This window comes from Thermobia domestica, chromosome 1 (genome assembly GCF_964235325.1).
Source record: "Thermobia domestica chromosome 1, izTheDome1.hap1.1, whole genome shotgun sequence".
Classification (NCBI taxonomy): Eukaryota; Metazoa; Arthropoda; class Insecta; order Zygentoma; family Lepismatidae; genus Thermobia; species Thermobia domestica.
In genome coordinates this window covers 251991307-252019239 of record NC_137454.1, presented here as the reverse complement: position 1 = coordinate 252019239, position 27933 = coordinate 251991307, and the positions used below count along the sequence as shown (strand labels likewise).

Genomic DNA, 27933 nt, shown 5'->3' with positions numbered 1-27933 from the left:
CGAAGAACAAAAAGATACATAACTTTACAGGCAAAACCACTGCACAGAATTATACATGTTGTTAAAGAAAATGGACAACTTGAAAAGACTACAGAGTACAAAAGATCTAATTTAGTCCGAGTTAGTTCAGTCAGTCAGAAATGAAGCGATTTAATCCAAATTGTATATCAATAAAAAAAAGAAGTGAATAAAGATAATAATTTAAGTTCACTCTGGCTCTCAATCAATTACCCATATACATACGCAGAAAATAATTTGGATTTAATGGAGCATTTACATTCTTGTTTTCTGAGTTTGTAATGTAAGAAAAGAACAGATGATCTTCCTTGAAGAATTTTTACCATAAAGTCCACAAGATTTGTGGCATTTTTGCTCTTAAATTTGTTTATTCATTTATTTTGGTTTAAACCAATTGTTTTTTCAAACACTCCAGCCAATAAATAAACCAGCTAACCTGCAATAAATAAATTTAAAAATGGCAAAATTCCCTTCTCATCTTTTTTAAAAAATGGTACACTTCTATTCACCAAACACACAGTATTTAGTTTTGAGAACTCTTTTTTGACTTGAGGGCAATTTTAGCTACAATTATTATACTAATGTACATGCGACCCATGTTTTGTTTCCCAAAATGTTCATATATTATTTGGACATTGTTTCTCAAACTGTGATATGGGAGGTAAGTCTTTATGACCCTCTTAAACGTAGCATCAATTCAATAAAGACGGAAATAATCAAATAAATTGCGTACTACAAACTATAGTTGAGAATCTCCTACATATATAAATTACTAGCATATATTACCCGCTTCGCTGGGTTGAAATGAAAATTTAAATGCGCAACTCCATATCTCATGTGTTTAATACCCGTGAAATATGCTTGCAGTAAATGTTAACATTATATCGCCTGTCATTTATGTTAACCCGCCGAGTGACACGGTCATGCGGGTTGCATATAAATACGTTTATTTTTACCTATGATGAACTAACAAAGGATTTGTACGTTATGGACACTTGAATGGTCAATTATCTCAAGACACTGGTAATTAAAAATTAAAGTGATATGATAAAAACAATCTAGGGTCCAAATCCTAATAACCCCCCAAAAATGAAAGAAATTGGTTCAGCCGTATTAGCGTGATGAGGGAACAAAGGATTTGTACGTTCTCTTTTATATATATAGATAGATATATAGAGTAGATTATACAATATAATAAGGTAAAGATTATACATAGGAACAAATTCAAATATGCGTTTGTATTACTATAAAATATTCTATTCTTGATGGTCATCGATTACACAGCCACACACACACACACACACACACACACACACACACACACACACACACACAAATAAAAATTCTGTGCACTGGACCCCAGTGTATAGATTCGATGTATTTTGTTACACAGAATAGAAATTTCAACACCCAAGGACGATTGACCGTGTCAATTTTTTTTATGGACTAAAAGTTCGAGCGATTTTGGATAGGAAGGACTCACGTTTTCCGCCCATAAAAAATTAGCACGGTCAACCGTCCTGGGGTTTTGAAATTTGGATTCTGTGTAACAAAATACTTCATATCCATATCCTAGGATCGCTGGGTGTCTTCCCATTTGCGACAGTCCTATTAGCGACAGGAACTGTTAACTCTCCTATGAGCGACCGATTCGATCTGTTAACTGCCCTATGAGTCACCGATTCGTTCATACTAATATAATAGAAGAAGATAAGGTTCTCTATTCTTTAACTTGTTTCATGCTAATGCGATTTAGAACCTAACAAAATGTACTATGAAAAATTTCGCTCTACCGGAATTTAATACGTGAGAATGTTCTCATTATATTAACAATCTTTTATACGTTTTTCCTAATATTATATTTTTGATTTAATTTCCATGAATACATTGACTATATCAAGGAGAAAACTAACTAGATACTTAGAGTAGCTTCGCCTTTGTCTATGATTCTAATATAATTAAAAATTTCATGTTAAAATTATACGGAGCATAAGTTTAGATTGAATATGTTTATGGCATAAGAAAGAAATCAGAAAGAGGTAGGGGCGCCCGAAGAAAATTTTCTAGGGAAGGGCATCTCCATGGTTGCTGTATCACGTCTGATATATCTGATATTTATAAATGTAGTTTGCTATATTACGTATAAATTTTTGTGAGCCAGGGGGGCAACCCCTGTCTTCCCATCGGGCGCCCATGGAAAGAGGGTGTTCACCACTTGAGGATATCAAAGAAATCTAAACACACGGTGTATTCGAAGAAATTATTACACAAGTTACAAAATCTCTCGCAGGACTTAACAGTTCGTCTAGTTATAAGGTACTATTTCAGATTGCTACACGACAAGCTTTTATGTATAAGTTAAAACAAGGGAGGAAGGCAAATTAAGCAATTAGTTTACGTTTTAGTAGCTTAGAATAGGGAAGAAGGTAGTTTAAAGAGTTTGTTTACCTTTTGGATTGTTTAGAGTGAACTACATTGTAATTGGTGGGATTGGTTAAGAATAGCCAATCAGATGTAAGGGATCTTAAAAGCTGTCTTTTGTCATTGACATTTTTTTTAATTTTATTCACGGCGAAACTGTTACACGTTTAAGTTTTTCAAAATAAAATATATTACTGGGCTTAGTGAGTAGTTAGATTTGAATCAAATTAAGTACAGAAAACAGAGCTTTTGAAGAAAGGGGATATTACAAGTGGAGTTTCAATAATTACATAGGAATATACTTTTCATGGAAATATCAATGTTGTCTCGTTAAGTTACTTGATATGTTTTATGTCAAACCTAACTCAAAATTAAAATAAGTTTTATTTGCACTCACAGTAGAGGAAAAATATATTTGACGAACAGTATCATTGGCACGTACATATTTAATATCAAGATTGTTCGGGCGCTAATAACGCCAGAGGCAAACATATTTTACGAGATGGAATCATATCATCTTCCATCATCTCAATGTAAATGAATCGGTCGCTCATAGGACAGATAATAGTTCCTGTCGCTAATAGGACTGTCGCTTCTGGGACTAATTCGGATCGCTGCACAGAACTTTTTTTTGTATAGCTGTGTTACGTGTCCATAACAAAAAAACTGACGTGGTCAATTGTCCTGTAGTTTTGAAATTTGAATTCTGTGTAACAAACTACATAGAATCCATACCCTGGGGTTCGGCACACAGAACTTTTATGTTTTTGTGTGTGGCTGTGTTTGTTATTATTAAAAGTATTCTTCTATTAATCAATTTTGTAATATCCCCAACGTGATAATCATCACCAACAATAGACGACATACCAAGTGTTAATATACCATCACGTGGATCAAAGAGAAATAGCACAACAAGTAATCGAAAACAACCATTTTTGTATGAAAAGTATAGCACTGGATTTACCGGCATTAGTCTGTCTTGAGCCTGGTCACTTTTTTGGGGTAGGGTTCCTGTGGAGAAGACAACACCCTCACCTTTTTTGGCTGTGGACTTTAGAACTACACCCTCATCTTTTCTTTGCTTACCTTTCATGTGTTACCTTTCAATGTGTAACAAACGCATTAATTAATTACATCAAAATTAGGAATTTATATGTAACTAGTATCTCAATAAATATATTTTGGTGCATAAAATCTGTTCGATGTGTTTGTTATTTTATGCCAAATAAGGTGGGCAATTTTCTAGACAATGAACTCAAACTGATAGTCATTATTTTTCTACAATCTGATGTTTTTGATGAAACACTACTGGCGCAACAACAAGCAAATGATTTTTCTCACATTGTGACACAATTTTAAATCAACATGATTTACCGCATCAGAATTATAGTCTTTTGTGTTGAATGTAACACAATATTCACTCATAGATGCACAGAACGACTCATTTGGTTAAACTCTTGAACCAATTATTTCATGTCAGGCTGGAATTAATAGGAAATGTGCTCCATATTGCGGAAACTTCTTTCAAACGAAATACACCTACACCAATGCAAGATCATGTAGTTCATCTAATACAAACAAAATAGTGCTGCGAATTGCACCTTATTTTAGACAATTTTCCACAATATATGTTCATCAATTTTTTATCCGCAAATATATTTTGCAAATTGAACACTTAAAACGACTTCTTATGGTTTTGGCTCCATATTAATAGCTCTAACTCTACTTAAAGACGTGATTGCTAAAGAGTAACTAGATACTAGTTCGCGAAACAAAATTCCAGTTAAAAATATTTTATGATTACCACGGATTAAAATACGAACTTTTATGCAAGAATAAACATTTTAAAAAGTGCAAGATTGCACTAGGATTATGATTATCTTTAATAGAATTATTTTATAAACTGATAAAACTATTAATCTGCGAAACATACCAACCTTTATCGTTCCCTAAAATCTTAAATATCATTTAGGAATTTATACCCTCACAATCTCAATCATTACTCTGTAAATATAGCAACACGCGTAAAAGAAAAGCGACAGAATGAAGGATGCTATAAGATTAAGATAACAGCTTATGTTCTTTTCCTGGCTTAGAAAAAGATAAAGGTAATTCCGATAATATACGAGGGTTATTGTAAAAGTCATGGCAACTATTTTTTTCTTTTTGATTCTAAACATAGCACTTAATGATGCTAAGAGTATGAAGCTCAGCAATATCAAATTATTGAGAAAACACGCATCATTCAAGTACACGGTTCATTAAGCCATGCATTTATGTAACAACAACGCACAAAGTGCCAATATTAATAAGCGCGAAAACTTATTTCAGATGAAGAAATAATGAAGAGGTATTTTTTCTGTATCTTTAAATAAGTTTTCTGGATTCAATCTTTTATGTAACCAAAAAGCATTGCGTTTTACGAAGTAACATTTTAACGTGTTCTCCTGTTATTTCGCTTGTGTTCACCGTTAATATGATACATTTCTTGTTTTACGTCCCCTTGTTATGCCCCTTTAGGCTAAAAGGTACAAATGATTAATGGAAGTGAATGATTGTGAAAGAATAAGTGGAATGAAAATATGGAAAGAAATGGGAGAATTGGTTAACGAAAAGGTGCAAGAAAATGGGAGAACTTCGAGAAAACATACGGATATGAGGTTGTTCGCTACAAACTCACATGATTTGGGATCGAACCAGAAACCCCTATCGCTACATGTGTTCGTTCTATCACTGATCTATTGTGCACTACTGTTTACTGTTCTGTTCCGCTCTAGTCACATCGTTTTATGTCAATGGCCGAGCATATTCGTACTTGTTGCGAAACATGGTCACTTATTCTGAGGGAAGAACGTAAATTGAAAGTATTTGATAAGAAGATCCTAAGAAGAATATTCCGACAGAAGAGGAACGGGAATAGGAAATGGAGGAAACTTTATAACGAGGTACTACATAATTTATACCGTTTACCAAACATTATTTGGGTCATCAAATTTAGAAGGCTCAGGTAGACAGGTCATGTAGTCAGAATGGAAGAAAGTAGGAACGCTTTCAAAGTTTTAACTGGAAGTCCAATCGAAAAACGGCCATTAGAAAGGCCTAGGCACAAATAGGGGGACAGTATTAAGATGGATCTCGCAGAAATAGGAATACAAAGTAGAAACTATTTCCAGTTGGCTAAGGACAGAAATGAATGGAGAGCTTTACAGAATGCGGCATTGAACCTCCGAGTTCCATAGGCCATAGGGTTAGTTAGTTAATATATTTAAACTAAAAACAATAATTCTGAAACGAAAGAGCTTTCGTTGAACATTTCCTTCATAAGGTTTCAAAGTCTCGAGATCATGTATTATAACTGATTCAATTTCAGTGTACTAACGATTGAGTATGATAATAATAATAATAATCTTATCTACGAATGAGGATGAAGAATAATTAACTCATCAATTTTGAAGTTCATTTCTTAAAGCAAAATCACATAAATATCGAGAACTTCTATAAAGATAAAATAGTTTGTATACCGATACATGAAACAAAATTAGGAACGATTGATAGTTCAAAAGTATCTGGAAATTTGTGTTGAGACTACAAGCTACGTCACGGGGTCAATAAGGTCACCGAAAGAGGGATCAATCTTAAAAGTCGAGGTGATAATTACAAGTGAAAGGTTTCTGTAGAGAGGTACAACAGTGCACCCGCCTTATAACACACGTTCAGAAGTGCTTGTAAACTGAGGTAGAAGGAGCACAATGGATGCATCAGCTGAATACTCACGATGTGGCAATAGGGCAACACGTTCTCCTCCAATGTTAATTCGTTTCTTATTTTGATCCGAGTATAGATATATAAGAAGCATCAATTTAAGGTAGACAATTTTCCTTTTTTATTATAGGTCTTCAAGTACAGAAGTAAATTTCAAAGTTCAATCACAATGGAGCAAAGTACGTAATGTTGGAGAATAACACACGTGCAAAAGAAAATCTTTTGAACTCAAATCATTCTTATCATAATTAGATACATCAAAGTTTATCTTTGCTGCAAAATTGTTGATGATGTACTGCAATCTACGAAGGAAAAATCTAGAGATCATAGTCTCTGTACAGTAAAGTCTGCTGTTTTAAATGTTTCCTATCGAATTAGTAATAGAAATCTTCGAAATATAGGTAAAGAATGACGATTAGTAAGTTTCTCTATTTAAAAAAGCCCTTCATTGATTTTAAGAAATCTTTACTATAACTACAAAATAACAACTGGTGAATTTTTTGGAAAACATTTCACTAAGCCTAAACCAAAACTTGAATGGATCAGAACTCGGAAATTAAGTCTATACAAGAATACGTTTCACACGCATACTAACCAAATCAAAATTATCTTCATGCCAATATGGGTACAGATAGGGTGAATTATACGAGGAAAATCGGAAAGTAAAGACGATTGCTAAATAACATCATTATTACCACAAACGAAGAACTGCACATATCATTATTCCACATATGCACCAACGCAACAATTTATCTTTGGTATCATGCAATCAGTTTCTGTATTCCACTCTAGAAAACTTTTGGTTGTTCACGGAGCTACATGTGAACCGTTTACTAGACATCGTCATCTGTTCTGAGCCGAAGACCATTCAGCGCCTTCTTCAAAAAGGCCGAAAATGAGGTAATTTGCCGTCGCTAGTTTAGGACTGTACGAAAGATGGGGAAGCAACTCGAAGCCAAGCCGTTGCATAGTATCGACTGTAGCCCTTCTGTATGAGGTCTGGCATTATCGTGGAGTACAAGTACCCCTATACACTATAACCATACGGTTCAGCTCAGTCAATTTTACGAAGAAAATTTTAACTTTTTAAATGAACCTCGCATAAAAGCACTCTCAAGAATTTTTCTCTCAGCCAGCAAACGAATGTGCATATATGTATGTGGGTTTTGACTGCGACGGAAATCGCAGAATTCCCCTCTCCTTCCCAAATAAGGAACTAGAATTCAGCACAATGGACAAACGTCGTCTCTAAAAATTCCAATGTACGGCTTGTCATAGCTATTTTTAGCTCTTGACATCACCAAACTGCGTAGCAAACCGATTCTTTTGCCTAGCAACCAGACGAGACGGAAAGAAAAGGTGCTTTAGTCTGACTTACGTACACGGGGAAGCAACCACGAACGAATTAGCTGGTACAAACATACAACAAAAATGAAGTATTTGTTACATACATTTAGTAAACTTCTACTTAGAAACTAGAACAAGCGACGCTGAATAATATTGTTAACAAGTACAAATAAAGTGATTTTGGCAGTACGGAATTGGAGAACGGCATGTAATTCAATTCGCCTTAAAGAAGACGAGAAGAAACCAACCCACAACCTTCTGGACAGACCCTCTGGAGCCGCCAATAACAATTTCTCTTCAGGTGTCACAGTGAGTAAAGAGTGCTTGTGAATAATAAAAATCGACCATGTGACGAAATGTAACGAATAATTCGTGTCAACCGCGACATCCGCGTCTTACGTATTATATGGGCTTAAAATATTGGTTATATAAAGTGAAGTGCTACCGCTTATGTAATTTTTATGCATGAAGTTCAAGTGTTAATTAAAGAAAAATCCAAAAGTTGAGTATCCTTTCAAAATAATAATAATTTAAATTTACATGTGTTAATTTTAAGGAACAACCTAATTTATTTTTCTTTACAGCACGAGTGAACAGCGCCCATGCAACTTAGTAATTCATACATTAATAAATTGCATCAGCGCTAAAGAATGCAATTAGAGTTAGCTTTGTGCCGGTTTCCCGTAACGTTCTGACCGAACTCTGAACCTGTTGTCCGACGGCTATATGGTCAGTTTTAATGGTCGATCCAACCCGATAGTAAATGCTAAAGATGACATTCGAACGGTAAAGAATCGAACCTCAGACCATAGTAAAAGCGTAAGCCCACTTTGGGACCGTAGGACACGAACCACGTACAGTGACAAAGGGTTCATCCCGAAAGGGAGTGAGTAGAATTGAACTCGATACTCTAGTGTATGGTTAATCCCTATGTGAGACGTATCTGGATCGAACCCAGTACTGTTATATATGGAAAACAGACAGGGATAGACGAGAATCGAACCCAGGACTGTAATATATGGTTTTCTCTCACGGGAACGTACCAGGACTCGAACCCTAATACTGTCATAACACGTACAGCAGTTCTCGTCACTTTTAATGAATTTGCTGTTTTCGGCTTGTCTTGCAGAACCGTATAATAAGTTGTATCATTTACGGTTTCTCCATGTAGACAAAACTCTGTCAGAAATATTCCCTTCATATCCCAGAACATCGTTATTATCGCTTGCCTCCAGAATGACTGGTGTTTGAATTTTCTACGCACAGGGGATGACGAATGTTTCCATTCCATTCATTCTATTAGTCGGCTGTTACGATTCTTTCCAAGATACTGGAATCGGCTTCATAGTGTTGGAGAAATCGCAAACTCCTTACGATGCCCTCCTGCTGGTGCTCAGCTGTGAGTTCTTTGGATACCCAACTTGCACAAAGCTTATGTATCGTAATTTATCATGATGCTGATCCGAAATTTATCTTCAAGAGTTCCGCCGCTTAGGATATTGTGATTCTCCGATCATTCCTGATAATGGTATCAATCCGTTGGACATTTAGTTCTGTGCGAATGTCTTTGAGCAGCTACCTCGACTTACACTTGTACGTCCACCAACTCATGCATCTTTCGTTGAGGTTTGTGTTCGCTCCATACTGCACTAGCAGCTAATAGTGAACGTCTGACTACAGAAAGCGCACTGCGGCATGCAGTTCCTTGTTGGTGCATTCATGGAGTGGCATGTCCATACATAGAATTTTGTTTGCTGACGTACTCAATTGAAAAGATCAGTCAGGTTACTCAATTGAATAGATCAATTCTACTTCCACGTCACTTCCAAGTGTACATACGATGTCAAACACACTCAATCTTCATTCGTTTATGCAAAAACACAAAACTGCTTTCAATATATGATTTACCCTGTGGATAATTTATTTCGATACCCCTTATAATTTTTGAACTAATAGATACAAACGCTGAAACTTCGTAGCATATACATATCGATAAGGTGACATTGTTTTTTTTTACACACACTACAATACAACCAGATTAACAGTGTTTCCAACCCGTTATAAAGTTGTATTGTTTCAAATGGCAATACATCAAGTTATTACATATTCCAAACCCAGGTATTAAAATATAACTTCCAAATAGAACACTTTTTATGCAGTGTGTGTGTGTGTGTGTGGATGAATGTATATGTATACAAAGAGAGTGAAAGGATTAATTGATTTTTAGACAAATTAATTGCAGGATGAAAATTAGCGGGTTAGAACGAAAAGTCAATGAAGAAATGTTGGAAAAAGTAAAGGAGAAAATAACAATGCTTCAAATAATTAAAGAGGAAGAAAAAGTTTGTTAGGTCAACGCTTCAGAAGAAAATTTATTCTGGGAGTTATAACGGAAACTGAGTGAAGGAAAATGAGGAATAGACAGAAGACTGCAAGTGGTAAAAATATTAAAAGGGACAACTCTGTGTCAAGACGAAAAGTCTAGCAGGGGACTGAGTGCTGGTAACTCGATTTACAAAACTGAGTGTATTTAATAACATAATTATTATGATAGTGAAGTTATTCATGAGTGTAAAAAAATCTTATCACATAGAATGCAGGAGGCATACAAAATTTTCTGCTAGCTATTAAATATTCATACATCATTTTGTAGTTAATGTGGTTAATGCTAAAATGTTTGTACACATAAATGCAATTTGTGCGTGGTTCAAAGATTGAGAGAAAAGCTCTTCGTTTGGTTTTGATTAATAAGTGACATGCTTATGGTGAGAAAACAATAAATTTGTTTCCAATTGAAAAAAAAACAGTCAAATTTGAAACAAATTTCTTCATTTTTAACCACTATTTCTAAATATGCTGAGTCGAAGCCAAATGTTTATAGGTAGTATATCATCATACACGGAAGATGAAATTATACGAATTCAACGTGAAATAAGCATAGAATAGAAACATGTATATAATTTAAAAATCATAAATGACTTACTACATGCATATAAAGACATGAAAAATATACGAAGTAGAGAATGGTATTCAGAACTGATTATAATCAGTCATACAGTTGATAGATTTAAATTAATTTAACTATACTGCCTCATGATTTGCTGAAGACATTATTTAATTCGTACAAATTAACGAAATGAATCGGTTAAAGTTACAGAGGTGTAAGCTCCTTTTAACAAAAATAAAGAGTCACAAACCAGATCCAGATATGTCAGTTGGTTAACAGAAAACCTAAATCCGACCTTCATTCAACTGCCAACTGATGACAGTGCACGCTATAGTTTCAAATGCACACACTAGTATTTTTTGCGTTAATTTCTGAAAAACATAGAAAATGTAACTTACACCACTCTCATTTTAACCTGTCCAAATAGTCCTATTTGTGTATAACAAGCTCTATACTAAATTTTGTATCTTAATATCGAACGCTTCAAAAGGAACGTCTAATTATAGTTAAAATTTCAGGCTTACAATATGAATATTATTGAAAGTGAATGAAATTTTGCACTTTATGGATCAAAACACCCACTAACAAATTAAGTGTATGTTCAGCGGTTCGGATAAATATATAATGAGTTTAAATATTTTCCTTCCCATCCCACTCATTGGGATAGAGTATCATAATCCCTTTACAGTGGACCTTAAAAAATACGTGCAAATGAGCAACGTATTCTCAAGGCCGAATTTAATATTTAGTTTACTACTGCAAGTATTTGTTCTATAGTGACCAACGTGAAAAACGGAAATAGTTAACTTCTACTACTTCCGGTTTAAATATCGTATCTAACAACGCACTCGATTCTACATCCTCGCCAAGTTTGGTGCTGATCCATCAAATAGTTCTAGAGCTTTCTGTCTCCCAGACGAACGGATGGAGAGAGTAAATAACAAAACTCCTTTAAAATAAACTTACATTATGCATAGCTTTATTTCAATGTTTTCTTATAAATGTTAATGTACTGTATTTTCATTTTGAATATACTGAGAATTGTTGCCAATTTACGTTTCCAAAATAGAGTTACAGAGAATGACTTGTTTTATTATTACAATATGTACTAAAGCAATAATAAAAATAAATTCGTTTGAAATTTTCGACTGTAATAGTGTGAATATTCAAACACTAATAATATCACTAAAAGGAATAATTGTTTTGGTTTTTGAAAATTTACGTTTCTATTGTGATACAAAATAATTATTGTGATTGCAAGAAATAAAACCATTTTCGTTTTTTATTCACGAATTCATAAAAATAAATGAAACAAGAGAAAGGGACATTATGAAACTTAATAAGAAAATTTTTTAGTTAATTTAATTATATTATTGTAACTATTATTCAACATTTGAAATTTTCCGTCTTACTTATTAAGTTTTCGTCCAACTTGCGATTCTAGGATCGAGCCTAGTAGTAAATCCAGCACTGGTTATTCGCATTCTATGTTGTACATCGAACTGCTCGAAAAATCTCCTCTTCTTCCCTGTCAGCCATATTGAATTTGTGCAGGGGAATAATGTATTCGTATTCTCCGATATAAGAACTCCCAAATATTTGTTTTTAACCTTTTCAACCTTGCTCAACGCAAGGAAATATAATCACAGTAAAATATTAACATAATAATATGAAGTGTATTTAAAAAGTATTGAACTTTTGGTTGACAAAAATACATTTATTAATTTGGAAATCCGAAACAGTGATCCCCTTCAAAGTAGTCTCCTTGGTAATACACACATTTCTCCCAACGCTTCCACCATTGTTAGAAACACTTCTGGAACACGGTTTCTGGAATAGTGAGCAACCGTGCCGTCCCGTTCTGCATGATGTCTTGACTCAAATAGGGTTATTGTTAGTGACATTTTCAGCTTGGGAAATAACCAGAAGTCACATGGAGCTATGTCGGGTGAGTAGGGAACCTGGCGGCACATAGAATATTGTTTGGTGCAGGAGCGTCATTTAGGGAGGGCAGGAGGGGGCAATTGCCCCCTCCATGAGTTTGAGGAATACATATACTTTAATCGATTGTCTAGTAATATACTAGTACAAAACGTGAAAGTCTTACGTCAGTAGTGCTCTTGCCTTCCTCAAGCGAAGTCTGAAATGGCGACCCTGGTTTGGTGATGAAAGCCTAAATGAAACTTCACGAATACTCTTCTCATGCACAAATTCTCGTTCAAAGTTGAACGTATCGATCCGATTGAATGGTTTCCGCTTGGGTATCGTCAAGCTTTGGCAACATTTGATGCAATATTGCTGCTCAAATTTTTCTGTCATATTTCCAAAAACTGAAATTCGACGACCGTTCACTACGCGTCTTCACTCGTTGGTCGACTGCAAGCAACTGACGCTTTCTGTGGACGGGAAAAAATCATGACTGCGCATGAGTGTCTTCTGTACATCTACAATGAAGAAAGTCTCGCACGCTTCATTGGTTTACGCTGGGGAAAAAATCAGGTTCGATACTTTTTGAACACACGTCGTATATCTGCGCACTTTCCTACATCATCTACGCCATGGGAGAGTTTCTTTTCTTTCTTTCATTTCTTTTGTTTTTTGTTAATGTCTCACGATTATGCACCGCGGCTAAGTGGGACGGTGATGAAGAGATGAATGATAACGGTGGAATGACGAAAGTGGTAGGAAATTGGAGAACCCAAGAAAACTCACACACACGATGTTTGTCCACCACAAATCTACTTGGTGGGAGGAATGGAACCTCATTAAACTATCAATCATGCATTATACGACCAATGGTCATTGGTGTATCCAACAGAAAGTGCTGTATAACGAAAGACCAAAAGTATATATTTGTAGGATCGATAAAGATCATATGCGTATATTATGTATAAGCATCTACTTATCCTGCAATTAAAATATCCTTAATAATAATAATAATAATAATAATAATAATAATAATAATAATAATAATAATAATAATAATAATAATAATAATAATAATAATAATAATAATAATAAAGAAGCCATCGATATTTGATCGTACTAGCAGAAATACCCGACATTGCATAGGCGGAATAGGTTTATGGAAAATACTTGAAGCTATATTGGAATGTAATTACAATCCGAATTTGAATTGAAGCGAAACGAAAAACACTCAGCTCGAATGAAATGCTATTTAAAAAATATTTTAGACGGTGAAGCCGTTATTTTTTTGTGAAAAATTAAAACCTCTTTTCCCATTTACGATGCGGATTTACCTGGGATTTTGGACTTTCTCCCACAATCTTTTATTACAAAAATCCTGTTATATACAAATATAACAAAAATCAGCATCATTGAAGTCCGAAGACCAACACCGTGTTCTCTGTGTAGATTCTTATTTGGTAAATGGATGGTCCCTTGACCCAGGCAGCCAAGGGAAGGATATTCCAAAGGTCCAGGTAAGCCAAGGAGTGCAGTTAGGAAACCACATATATCAAAGCAAGGTAAATGATGCGGTTAGGATCTCCCAGTGTTCAGGCAATCAAAGGGAAGAGTTAGGTCCCACAGAGCTCCAGACAAGTTAAGTGGCAAGGAACCTCAGCATTCAAGGCAAGCTAAGATGGTTGCGTTAAGTAAATCTCTCAGAGGTCCAGACAAGCTGAAAGAGGGAAATTGACTAGTCGAAACTGATGCTGTTGGAGGTCCTACGACATGTTTTATACCCTCTTCATGGACGATGGTGGTGCTAGTATTCCTCTTCGGTCACGTATCCTGTTGATGATGATGAGGGTCTGCTTGCTCATAGTAGTTGATAAAAAGACATGGTTTTGTTTACAAATATGGATCATGTGTAGGATATAACAATAATAAGTAAATTATAGATATATATACAGTGGCGGATCCAAGTGGGGCTATATGGGCTATAGCCCCCCCCCCTTGACGCTCGGGTATACACGGGATAAAATGGACTTCAATCCTGCTTTACACTGGATAAAACGGCAAAATATGGTTTAGCCCCTCCCTTGATCATATCCTGGATCCGCCCCGGGATATATACATATGTTTCTAATGCTGAGTGTCATAACAATTTATGAAGAGTTCTCAAGATAGCAATAATAGAATTTATTAATCTATGCAGAGAATTTGAAATGAAAATCCGTGTTTCTTTTTTATTCTTTCATCAAATGAATGGTAAGGGGAAAAAACAAGGAATGTCCATATGTGTAATTTATCAGGTGCTTTGTGCTATCTTTTGGTGACTCTTGGTACTATTTGACAGTATATGCCATGAATAAGTAGATGTCGAAATATCCATGTAAAAAGGGGCAAAAGGTTTGACTACCCTATTCTTTTTTACGCAGTTTAAAATATAAAAACGTCGTTTTCTCGAAAATGAAGTTTTGTGACATTCCTTCTTTTTTCCCCTTACCCTTCAAATACACTTGTTTGTGTTGAAATCTGAGCATGTGAAGTATTGCTTTTTCTTCTGTTATTAAAATTACAGACATTAATTAGCATATTGATTTAGTTTTTAATTTACAATACAAGAAGTTTGGTGAATAGTATGAAAGTACCACTACATTACCTATTATTCCTTTATATAGAAGAACTCTATTTTCGATCCTTATATAAATACTACACTTCAAAGCTAGTTTTTAAAATAAACCAAAAAACTTATTTTTTAAAAAAATTAAACCAAATAAACCATTTTTTAAAATTTAAAATCCTGTTTTCTCTACAATCCTACTCCTTAGGACAATGGTGTCCAACAGGTGTGCCGAGCAGTCCTATAGAGTGTGTCACGAAGTTTTAGAATTTTCAAAATCACGAAGTACTTAATAATTAGTAAAATCAATTTTCAAGCAGACTACCAGTCAATGCCTCCAGTGGCAGCAACAATGGTCAGTATTATATAAAGTCACTTTATAGAAACTTACAGACTTATTCTATTCTATTATTATTATTATTATTATTATTATTATTATTATTATTATTATTATTATTATTATTATTATTATTAAAAATCAAACAAGTGTGTCGTGATATGCTGGCGTTTAATAAAGTGTGTCGTCAGTCAAAATAAGTTGGGAACCACTGTCTTAGGATACCATAAAACATCTTAATAGCCTACAGTCTCTTCGATATATTTAACTAGAAAACATAGATATGCCAAGCTAATGGTGTTCATTTGTATACGGTGTAAACAAATTTTAGTTTCATATACAAAATTAACTTCAGCTAGCTAGAAAACTCGATCCTAGGCTGCCGCGATGCTCCACCTACAGCCTAGCCCCGCGTTCTCTTTTCTTTCTTGTTTTGCCACCATTTCTACTTTTTGTTGAAATATATTTTTTTTTTTTTTCATTTTTCTCTAGATTAATAGTAAGGAACTTATGGGTGTTTTAAAGTTTAAAACGGCTGCTATTTTGAAACGAGGTGGCGTATCGAAAAAAGTATCTAAACAAAAGTTGTACACTGAGAAAAATAAGTGGTAACCTAGTGGGGGTTAATGGACAATTTAGCTGCTAGAACCAGTTAATAATTTGTAACAACCCTTCTGAGACAAAAAAGGTTAATTTTACGAGGTCGCCGGTAATCAATCAAGAAAGGTTACTAGAAAATGTGTAGAAACAATCCAGTGTTTGGTTGCTATTAACCTATAAAATAGGTTAGAAGAAGGTAACCAATTCAAGAAGGTTAATTTAATTTAAAACACTGTGTTGTTATCAACCGATTTTCACACAAGGCAAATTTAACCCTCCGAAACTTGTTTACTGGTAGCACTGCATTACTAGAAGTACAAGCAGCAAGGTCGCCATTTGCAATTTTAAGAACGAAAAGTTTTAAGAATTATGAATAATTCCGAAGGAATAGGAAAACAGTTATTAAAATATGGATTGTACATAAATTAATAGAGAAATGTGAAGGAAGTTTATTTACGGAGGTTTATGCATATTCTGAGATTTAAATGAATAAAATGTTATGTGACATGTTTCTAGTACAAATATCCACACTAGATGGTAGCACTACTAGTTGTGTAATTGTCGTCAAATAATTCACACACTCGTAACAATAATTTTGTAATGTGTTCAGGAAACATAATGCGTTTTACGTTGCTTTACGGTACAAATATCAAAATCCTTTTACATCTTTGCTTATAGAGAAGAGTATCACCCAAACAAATTCTCACTGTTAGTTGTTAAATACTTGTGATATTGCTGGCTTATAAGGGTAGGGTGTTACCCTTTAAACGGGATGACGACAAAAAAAAAAAAAAAAAAAAAGTACATAGATACTAGAAATGAAAATAAATTTAGGTAGTTATTATCTATTTTAGTATTGTATTTTTTGATGTGCTCGTGGCTGAGTGAATATCTGTTACTGTTATTTATTAAATAAGTTATACTAATCAAAATACACGGTTAGAAAGTTGTCGCACCCTGTTTCGTTAACCGAGCAGTCGGTTATTCCAACATGAACATACTAACAAGGTTACCGGTTACAGGCTATGATTGATAGTGTTAACTACGTGATCGGTTAGCGTACCCCTGTGAGTTATTACACTGTAACCTAGCAATGTTAACCTGTAACGCAAGGTTACGATCACCTTCTCTCGTTAACCTTTTTGGCTTGGCTGCTGGGACACACGTCTCTGTTGTCTATATATTGACAAACTAACTTGGTTACTGTCCACCTTTTTCTTGTTTACTAGTAACCTTTCTTTTTTTTGCGTGTAGAGATAATTACGAGAATTAAGAAACGTTTTTGATTTTTCTAGTGTTAATATTAAGGAAGTTACGAATCTTTTCTATTTTCAAACGGCTGTTATTTAGAATCAAGATGATGGGTACACTGTCCAATAAATGAAAACAAGTACTCTATCAAACAAATGCATATGCAATGTATCATCTTAATACTAAAAAAATTGCGAACACTATTTTGTCAACAAGATTCGTTATATATATAGGGTGTTTCAAAATGCTTTCTTTCGGAGTTATACGCTACCGAAAAACTGAAAAATGGACTTTAAAGGTACATAGCTCCAAAACTATGGGAGCTACTGTAGTTCGGTCAAGACTTCACTCAGGAATAATTATGTGCGCTATCCAAAATTGCATGTTTCAGAATCCTAAGGTACTCATGAACCAATATCTATAAAGGGAGTTTGGCTACGAGCACATAATTTGAAGTACTCTCCAACTACCTCATTCTTGATCCGACTATAGTTTTGGTAGGGCCCATAGTTTTGGAGCTATGGATCTTTAAAATTCATTTTTTCAGGTTTTCGGCAGCTTATAACTCCGAAACGAAGCATTTGTGCACCCAAGTTGGTCTATATTTTTTGTCTTATCTTAGTGTCAGGAATCACCTCCCAAACGTTGCCGATGTTGTTTTGAGACAACCTGTATATATATATATATATATATATATATATATATATATATATATATATCGGAATTTTCTGGTGGGTTGCACCACAAGCCCCAAAACCTCACACAATTTGAAGATCCTGCAGCTGCTGGAATACCTAAAGATTAAGGTCTGATTCTAACGCAGCCAATTTTCGTTGCACTATCTTCATCATAGGTATTCTGCCATTATCGGCAGATTACTTGCCGCAAATGAGAAGCTCCCATTATCCACGGACTTCAGCTACCTTTTTGTCTTCACCTACAATTTTTCTGTGTTGATACCGTCTATCAATTGTACCTTCCTTCGCCCTCTCCCTCTCTTTCCTGCCACCATACCCTCTAATACAGCCCTCAAGATATAGTTCCTTCTTGGCCAATGTCCCAACCAGTTCTTCTTCTTCATTTTAATAATATCAAAAATTATTTTTTTCTCCCTTACCACTTCTAACACTCTCTCATTCGTTTTCCGCTTGACCCAAATAATTCTAATCATTCTTCTCCACAGCCATATTTCGAAAGTTTCCAGTTGTATTTTATCACTTGTCCGTAATATTGATGTTTCTCTCCCATATATATAAAACAAAAGCCCACACAAAACATTTTATAATTCTCTTTCATCTCTTTATTGAAGGTCCCACTATAAAGACTTCTCTTGTTCCTAAAGGCTTGTTTCACCATTCCTATCCTTGCTTTTATTTCACGTCCAACATTCCATATCATCATTAATAATACTATTCAGGTATCGAAAACTAGTCACCTATTCCATTTTCTCCGAGTTCTTTAATTTTCCATTCTCCAAATGTTAAGATCTTTCTCTCTCTGTGCATTCGTATGATGCTTCAAAAAATTTCTCTACCTTAACTCGAAAGTGCAAGGTCGATGTTCACAGGTTCGACCGAGAAACTTTCATTCTTATAATTCATAAATCACAATTTTCTGATATGGATGCTGATCGATCATTTGTTTCTTCAATTCAAACTTTGTCTATGTGAATGTATCCCTCTCTGTCCTAATATTTGAATCTGTCTCCCTTCTCCCTTTAAGTCGTCCGACACAATGCATGTGGTTTGAGATCAAACTTTCGACCCATGAAACCAAACATAAGCGCCCTACCAATGGGCAATACTGACTCCCTATAGATTCGTTGTTAGTAAGCTGCAGATATGTAGGCAATTCAAACAGGGGGCAGAGATACAAAAATGAGTAAAATAAATGAGTAAATCTTTCCGGAAATTTGTATGTTCAAGATACTCCTTGCAGCAGGCGACTAATCACAGAAAAAGTGGATGATATTCTGGCAAAAGTTGAGCAAGACCAGTAAACAGTAAGGACATTGCTAATGACTTAAAGATCCACCATCACCAGTGTTAAATCATTTGGGGAAAGCTGGCTAAAATGATTATTAGCCCTTGATTGTAAACAATCTGTCATACTTTGTTGAGCTTCTGGTTGCAGCATATTTTCCCCAGGTGTTGCCGAACTATTTAATTATTTTAAAAAATAATTAAATCATTATTATTTTGAAACACTTACACGGTATAAGCCTTCCTTGGGAATTACTCATTCGATTAGTAAAAACTGCATCGAAATATGACCAACGGTTCTCGATAAAAGCCCGTCCATCCCTACAAGCATACATACGTACGTACACACATACAAGTCAAACTAAGAACTTCCATTTTTAGAAAATGGATTAAAAATAACTTACTTTATATCAGTTTAAAATTAAATTCTATATTATCAAAGCAATATAATTCCAATAAAATCATTGTACTTACCGCTCTGGAGAAGACCAAGCATCACTCCAAACCCAGCGACTATCGCTAGCACTTGCAGAATTCCCACTTCCTTGGTACGCTCTCTTTGTAAAATTTCGAAGCAGACGACATAAACTAGAGTACCGGCTGCCATACCTTGAAGAACAGCTGTAGCTACACCCGCACTCGCCTCTTCTTGCGGATCAGAGGTAACAGCCAGTCCAATACCAATGCCAAGAGGTGTAACTAAAGCAAAAGTTGCCATGTAGAGAAATATTAATAAGTGTTTTGTCCTTGTACTAATCAGTTCAAGACCAACACAAAACGATATAATAAACTTATGAGCGGCTACAGCTCCACACAAGAACCACACATCTACAGCTGTGCTCTGTAGTCCAACCGCAAGACCTTCAAAAAGTTCGTGAAATGATAGCGCTATTACAGTGATCAAAGAACGTATTGACATTAGTACGGTTTCACCTGTCATAGGGGGTAAATGACTATGACCCATTTGTAATTGAACATCTGAACCAGATTCTTCTGAAGGGGGCGGCGTTTCTTCTGGAGGTGTGGAGGCATGAACATCACTTTCGTTTCTTTTGCAATCATCCTGTTTGGATTGTGAGCACTTTCGGATGCTCATTGTTCTATGAATGACTCTCTGATCTCCATGATGATGATGATGACTATGATTATGAAAATGTAATAAAAGATGAACAGCTTCTTCGGCAATATAAACGAAAAAGAATCCGGAGCAAATCGTAAGTTCTGCCAGATGTACGTTTGTTTCAGGCAATGCACCACTATTTACCAAACTATCAACCATTTCTCTTACTTCAGGTTGTAAATGCATAAAACTAGTGCACAATAAAACGCCACCACCAAAGCAAAGAAGGAACGAGAGTAAAAGATTGGAAAGTTTGCTTCTTATTTCGTGTTTCTTCCACCCAAACCATGATGCAAGCTTAATCGGAATAATTCCAAGAATGAAAGGAATAACGCAAAGTATGAACATAGACGCCACTTTCGCAGTAGTGACGTCTGAAACTGAAGAGTTCTCACTAACCGCCATGATGACTGCTGTAGGTTTGATGTAGATATTGCTTCCTAACCTTCACTTCTTGTATTCGAAGCCTCTTCTGCTGAAGCACTAATTCTGTACTAAAAATTGTCGTTCTCACGGCTGAATATACAACAGTTCTTCCCGCCTTCAATTGAAAGTGCAAACGTTTACTTGCGAGCCGTGTGCAAACATGAAGTATCGTCTGCAAAAGAAATTAAGTCAGTTAGATACAAGACTGTTATTGAAAAGATAAGCATATCTTTTTTTATCTCATTAATCAATTTATCATATTTAACTTGATAAACACGTCTACCGTAGTTTCTATTGGCACCCAAGAAATATTTAAGTTACACGAATAATCACGGTGAAGCATGTTACAATTGCTCTATCTATAGGATGTGTTAAGTACATGTGCTGCTCACAGTGAATTGATCAAACATGAAAACTACGTTGTAGTAATATATATTTGTGGCTCGTGATACTACTACAGTACTAAGTTAGTGACATGTTGTATTTCAGTGTCTTCTTTCTATCTGAATAATGGTCACAACTTCGCTACTGTGAATCTCAAAATTCATTCTACTCTTATATTTTAATTTAAGGATTTTTTTTATTATTCTTTTTGAGAATAAGGTCATCAAGAATCAATTTATCTCCTGCATGTGAAATGTTATGTCAAAGTGTGTGTGCGTTTGTGTGTTGTCTGAGCATACGATGACAATACAAGAGAGATTACATTTTAAGTGTGTTCATGCTCACATGTCAGTATTATTCCAATATCTATAAAGAAAATGCTCCACGAAAGTTTGAACTCAACGCATTAATTATAAAGAAGACATAGAAACTGATTATTAAATTCGACTCTTAAATTTCTTTCAATATTATCACAGTACATAACTACAAGGTAATGTATGGTAGTCATCAGAAACATTTATAAACAATATATAATCGACAGGTGGAACTTAAAATCGAATTTTGTTCTGAACATTTTTCTTTTGTCACTTTATGAACATTTCTGAAACTTTGTGACACAATTGAGATTTGGAAACCACATTGTGCGATAAAGACTAGATTTCTAAATAACGCAGTTAAATATATATATATGTTTTTTTAAGGCGTAAAAGGAAATACATCCAGAGTAAAACTCGATTTGAGTTTGGCTTATTTCCTCCTTCCAATTGCCAACTTAATATTTTTTCACAATAACTTTGAAATTATTATACGAGCACTTTGTTATACACCCTAAGACTTTTATTCTTTATTGTAATAAAAGCACTCAATTCAGTAATAACAATATTTGACTCTTTTGAGTCATACTTTTAAAACCTGTTATTTTGCCAAAGTTAATCTATAGTTTATTTTTACAATATCACAGAATTTAGTAAGATCTGGACAGAATTCAGTATAATATGAGTATTCTTGTCACCATAGTAACACAGTTTCTAGAATGTATTTAATAATAACAAATAAAATTATCATCAGGTTACATTATATGATACTTGAACTAATCATTTTATTCCAAAGCTTTTCTGAAAGGAAACTGCGCACAGAATATTGACTTTTGTTGCAGACTGTACAATTATAGTCATGATAGTAAGTTTAATTCCATAAATAATTCTACTTTCTACAAATATTTTATTAACAACCTTACAATGTGAAATGAGGATAAGAAAAAGATCCGCAAAGAGAATTTCGCGGGTTAGATTAGTTCCTTTAGGCGATTTGATCACGAACGGGTCCCGCAATTGAATTCATATTTCATAAACATATTCCATTTAGAGTAACTCAATATGTATAATTCGTTTCCCTTAGGAAAACTCAGAAGTGGGTATTTTACATATAATGTAAGTATTTTGAGAGAGATTAGTTTCTTGGAAACGCCATGGATTATCTTTTCGTACATTTTCTAAAAATATATATATATATTCTCAATCATGCTGTTAATCGCCGTAATTTATTTATTTCGAAATAATTCTGAAAGAGTACCTTAACCTAGAGCGTGATTATTTCTGAACAATGATTTTCAATAATAATAATAATAATAATAATAATAATAATAATAATAATAATAATAATAATAATAATAATAATAATAATAATAATTTATTATAATTTATTATTATAATTTATTATTAACTCTAAAATATAGTGTAATAATTTTTTTCGAAAATGGCTCTAAACATTTCATTAACATTCTACACAGGAATAGTTCATAGTGTGAGTTTCATTGTTTTAATTTATTTCATAATCTTTTTAACTAGTTTTTCAAATAATTCAGTAAAATTATTTTGTTCATATTTAATAATTATTCATTTGTCAATCTTTGTACGACATGTTCATGATTCAATTTAGAATCTGGGGGACTAGAATGACCCATATCCATTATTTTAAATTTTGACCTCGAACAAGAGGTATATGTCAGTCTTGAATGGAAAATATAGAAGTTATATAAATTGTTACTTTCATTTTCTAATAACTAATATCTCAAAATTGTGATGAACTATTTCTTCTTTATTATATGGTCAGTAATAATTAGGTCATCGAATTCATACACTCAAATCTAAGTGATGTGACTACTTATACTTTGACACTATGTAACTTCTATAGCTCGAAGAGAGTTTCTGCTTCAGATAAAAGTCTTTCTTTTTCTTTCTTTTCTTTTTCTTTTTCTTTTTTTTTAGATACTAAACTTGGTGTTTGATATGTCTATAGTCAATGCATTCCAGTTCAAACCCTTTTCTTTTTAGGTTATGATTATGCACCGAGATTAAGGGAGACGGTGATAATAATTATAAAATAGTGGGATGAAGAAAATGGGGGGAAACAGAAGAACTTAGAAAACCCATGCATACGGCTTTTGTCCATTACAAAGCCCACTGGGCACCAGCTAGGATTGAACTGGAAATCCCACGGACTATAACCGAGCGCTCTACTACTGAGCCACCACGGCCCCACTCTTTCTTTCGTTATCATATTTATGATATACTTAGAAATCTGCACACAATTACTGGTAATTTCTTTATATACTCACCACGAGCTGACACCGGCACATTATAAGTGTTTACTCAATCGTACATCTTTATCAATTGAAACAACTAGCATATTTTCTTAAGAACAAACAACGGAATTAAAGGGGGTTATCTTTCATAATATTTGTTCCTGTCTAATTTTATCTTATTACTGCACAAGCCAATTTTATCTTTTTGTGCCACTAGATTCTTATAACTACATTTATACAATATACATTGCTTACGATAACTATAGTATGTTTGAATTGTTATATACAGTTTATTTCTAACTTTATTTTAAATAAATCATGAAAGAAAAAATATACAAACATTTGAGTAGCTGTTATCAGGTTAGATATTTCGTTGAGTTTCAATAACTTCTCTTTCCTTGCAATATTTGTTTTAAAATACAGCTTAACACAAGTTAATGCAAAACAAAATTGATTCTGAATCCCACCAGAATTTGAATAGTATAGAAATTAGATTTTAAAAAATGATAAGTTTCACCGTTTCCTTTTTAATTTAACTTCCTACGCTTATGCTCTTTAGCATAATGAAGAGACAGATAAATAATGAGCGATTTTGAAAGAATTAGTAACTAGTGAAACGGAAAAACCTCGAGAAAACTCATGGGAGTGATGTTGTCCATCACGACGTCAGATGGGATGATACTGAACCAGGGATCCTTTGCAGCAGAAGTTTGCACTCTACCACTAAGCCATCGTGCTTGCATATTAATAATAATAATGTCCTATCCTTGTTTAAAGCATCAACAATTTGTACAATTTAGAGAACAAATATCTAATGTTATTTCAAAAGAGGAATATAATCTATAATTAATCAACATATATGGGGATTTTACTTGTGATACCACTAATCGTATTTAAAAAAAAAAAACTAATTCAAGTTATGCACTTAACCATGTAATAGCCCATGAATAAGCTATAATGAACTGAATTACTGTTAATGTTGCATGTAAATGTAAAACTTTTCATAATCCGTAACGATAAAGCTGTCCGACAGCTAAGGCATCAAAGAACATGATGAACACAGTGTGTTTAAACTATCATCGCTTCGAACCATACCCACCGTTGCTATACGAACGCACTTCTGCACTATTATGCGGGCCCACCAGCATCGCCCTCCCCTTACGCACACTTGTGTTTTTTAGTGGCCACCTAGTACAGTTTGGTTGTTGTTTTTGCACCATTTGTGTATTTTACGTATTTATAGACATAACGATTAAGCCCTCTTAAACTGACTCTGCACCTAGGAATGGAACCCCTCCCATAGGAAACAATTCATAAGGTACAAGAGTGCATTTCCTGAATAAAGAACTACAGAATTCATAGTTGTATGATAGACCCTTATCTTAAAATAGGACTGCATCAAAAATAATAATAATAATAATAATAATAATAATAATAATAATAATAATAATAATAATAATAATAATAATAATAATAATAATAATAATTTTGTCTTTTATGGCATCTTATTAATCAAACTGCAATTTTCAGTAGTAAAAACTAATGAAACCGTCCTAAACTAATCCATTAGCATGAACATGGTGAACAGTATTAGAGAGAATTCATATCAAATGAATTTTCAACACTTTGAGTATTAAAAGCATGTTCGATTATATTCTACCGGTATATCAAAAATTACGAGAAAGTAGAGTAAAAATAAATAAAACAAAATTAAATTACACTTAGCAGTTGCGACAAGAAGAGGATACATTTTGCCAATATAAGAGTAGATTCTTTTAAAGAAAAAGAACTTCAATCCAGAAATGTTAAGTACCGAAAAGACATTTTCGATTGAGATACAAATAACTAATTGCAGAATATAGACATTGGGCACAAATAGAAAAACGGACAAATCTGGGTGCAAATTTACAACAGGAACCCATCATATGCATTCATTCCATATTTACATCTTTTGATTAAATTTACTCTCTATACCTTAATCATTTCTTGTGGGTGGAGTTGCTTTCCTCGGTTCACATTCACTTTATTTGGATTTATGCATTGTAGGTATAAATACAACGTTTGAACTATGCCATAAAAAATTGTAGTGGAAAAAACATTAACTAACAAGGATAATGGAAAAGAATCATTAACCTACTTGAATTAGGTGGCCATTAAAACCAAAGATGCTATCTAAACCACTCATGGCAGGAGAGCAGTAGTGGACCGCCCGAAAGTGCGAGAAGCAGAAAGCAGGCGCGTCATCGAAGGGGTACATATGCATAAACAAGGATAACGGAAAAAATACTAACCTACTAGTTGTTGGTGGCTACTAACAGCAAAAATGCTATCAAAATGACTCAGACAAGAAGCGCAGCGAGGGGCCTACGTGGTAGCATGACCATAAAAAGCAGTCGCATCACCGACAGTTGGTATATGAATAAATTATGATAGTAGAAAAAACACTTCATTTGCCTTAAAAACATATGCCCTACGTGTTTTCATTTACACTTTCATTTACAAATTACAAGAAGAAAACTACTACTACCTTGTATTACTTTGCAGATTTACTACATTTGCAGACAATATTTGAAATTTGGCCATTACTAACAATTCGCATCAACATAATAAATAATCTTTCAGTGTACACGTACTTGCTTCAGTGACACTTTAATGATTACGCTAAATTACTTTACCCGTAAACTACACCTTTGCATACCTTGCATAATGGATTACTTATGGAGGAGTGACTGCTTCAATTACTCTATTTCTTGTCCTGTATTCATCCGTAACTACACATCTCACAGGTAAGATCGATATATATTTCTATTACTTGCACATTGATCTCTCCACATTGTCCTGTAACTTTTAAAACTATGTGTTTCTGTATTGTAAGTCATGCCCAAATCCGCACTTGCCAAGTAATATGGTGACATTGAAATTGGAACAAAACTTAAATAAATTAAACGTGAATATCAGAAAAAAAAATTGGGCGAATTATGGTATAAATCATTTCATTCATACTTATTAAATCTGATTCTACAAATGAAAAATATATTGAGAGATTACGTAAGAATTGTTGCCAGTGCTTAGTAGGCAGAATTAAGTTCAATATTCAAATATTAATTTAAAAATATCATTATAAAGCTAACAATTCTTTCTCGGAAAAAGTAAAGACAATTATAATAAATTAGATAGTTTATAAAAGTAAAACTTTAAAAGTAAATTAAAATTAACTGTGTGCTTAAACTACTCATATCTTAAAAGTAATAATTTTCTCTTTTAATTTGATTTAATGCACCTTATAAAGCTCAAGAGTTGTCATTAACTATTAACTTATATCAGCAGAATTATTTTGTTGAGTTTTGAGCTCTTAAAATTGTGGAGGTCAAGTTTAAGGTATCAAAATTAGAACATTGAAGAGTAAAATTGACTATCCGACATGGAAGGATATTAGTTATGTTATAGTTTTGGAACTGGGGGGCCAATACGAAGTTAACCTAATCTACCGAAAGTAACCTAACTTATCCTAATCTAACTTAACCTAACCTAACCTGAACCAACAGAAAATATACCAAGAAAGTAAGAAATTTTAACTAAATAAATTCTGATCCCCCATACCCAAAAATATGCCAAGAAGAGTATAGTAGGGTAAGATAATGCTTGCATGTTGTATTTACAAGCACATTAAGGTAGTTTAACAGTGATTCGAGAACTTGTGATGTACAATTCCTATCTCAATAGCAACTCTACACTTGTAAACATGACATATAAGTTCTCTATATTGTGTAGAAATACTCTGCCGGTGGAAATCAATATCTGATACAGTCTTTTTTCATAGATTCTCACTTATTTTAACCGTAAAATTAATATATAATGACGATCTATTGTAAATTTGCACCATACGTTTTGTGCAGGCTAAGTTTAAAATTACCTACCGTAAGAAATAACAGTGCTGGTCAAGTTTATGCAGACTACATTTTGCAAAAATCTACAGTATAAAATGAAAATGAAATGAAATCTTTAAGTTTTAAGTCCCACGATTATGCCGCTTAGGCTAAAGGAGACGGTGATGATGAGAGAAGAGTGAAATGGTGGAATGAAGAAAGTGGGAAGAAACGGGAGAACCCCGAGAAAACCCACGAGCACGGTGTTTGTCCACCACAAAGTCCACACGGCGCGAGCTGGGATCGAACCAGGGACCACAAGCACCGGAGGTGAACGCTCTACCACTGAGCCTCCGC

At 34.1% G+C, this 27933-nt stretch overlaps 1 protein-coding gene across 1 annotated transcript; it reads right to left on the bottom strand.

The window, feature by feature from the left end:
• Nucleotides 1-147: 147 nt before the first annotated feature.
• Nucleotides 148-26823, bottom strand: LOC145695122 (zinc transporter ZIP1-like). The gene is made up of 3 exons (XM_081772048.1): nt 26409-26823; nt 19671-20914; nt 148-454 (listed from the first exon to the last, which is right to left on the bottom strand). The coding sequence occupies exons 2-3, from the start codon at nt 20719-20721 to the stop codon at nt 450-452; spliced, it is 1056 nt and encodes a 351-aa protein (XP_081628174.1). The 5' UTR covers nt 20722-20914; nt 26409-26823; the 3' UTR covers nt 148-449.
• Nucleotides 26824-27933: the final 1110 nt, after the last annotated feature.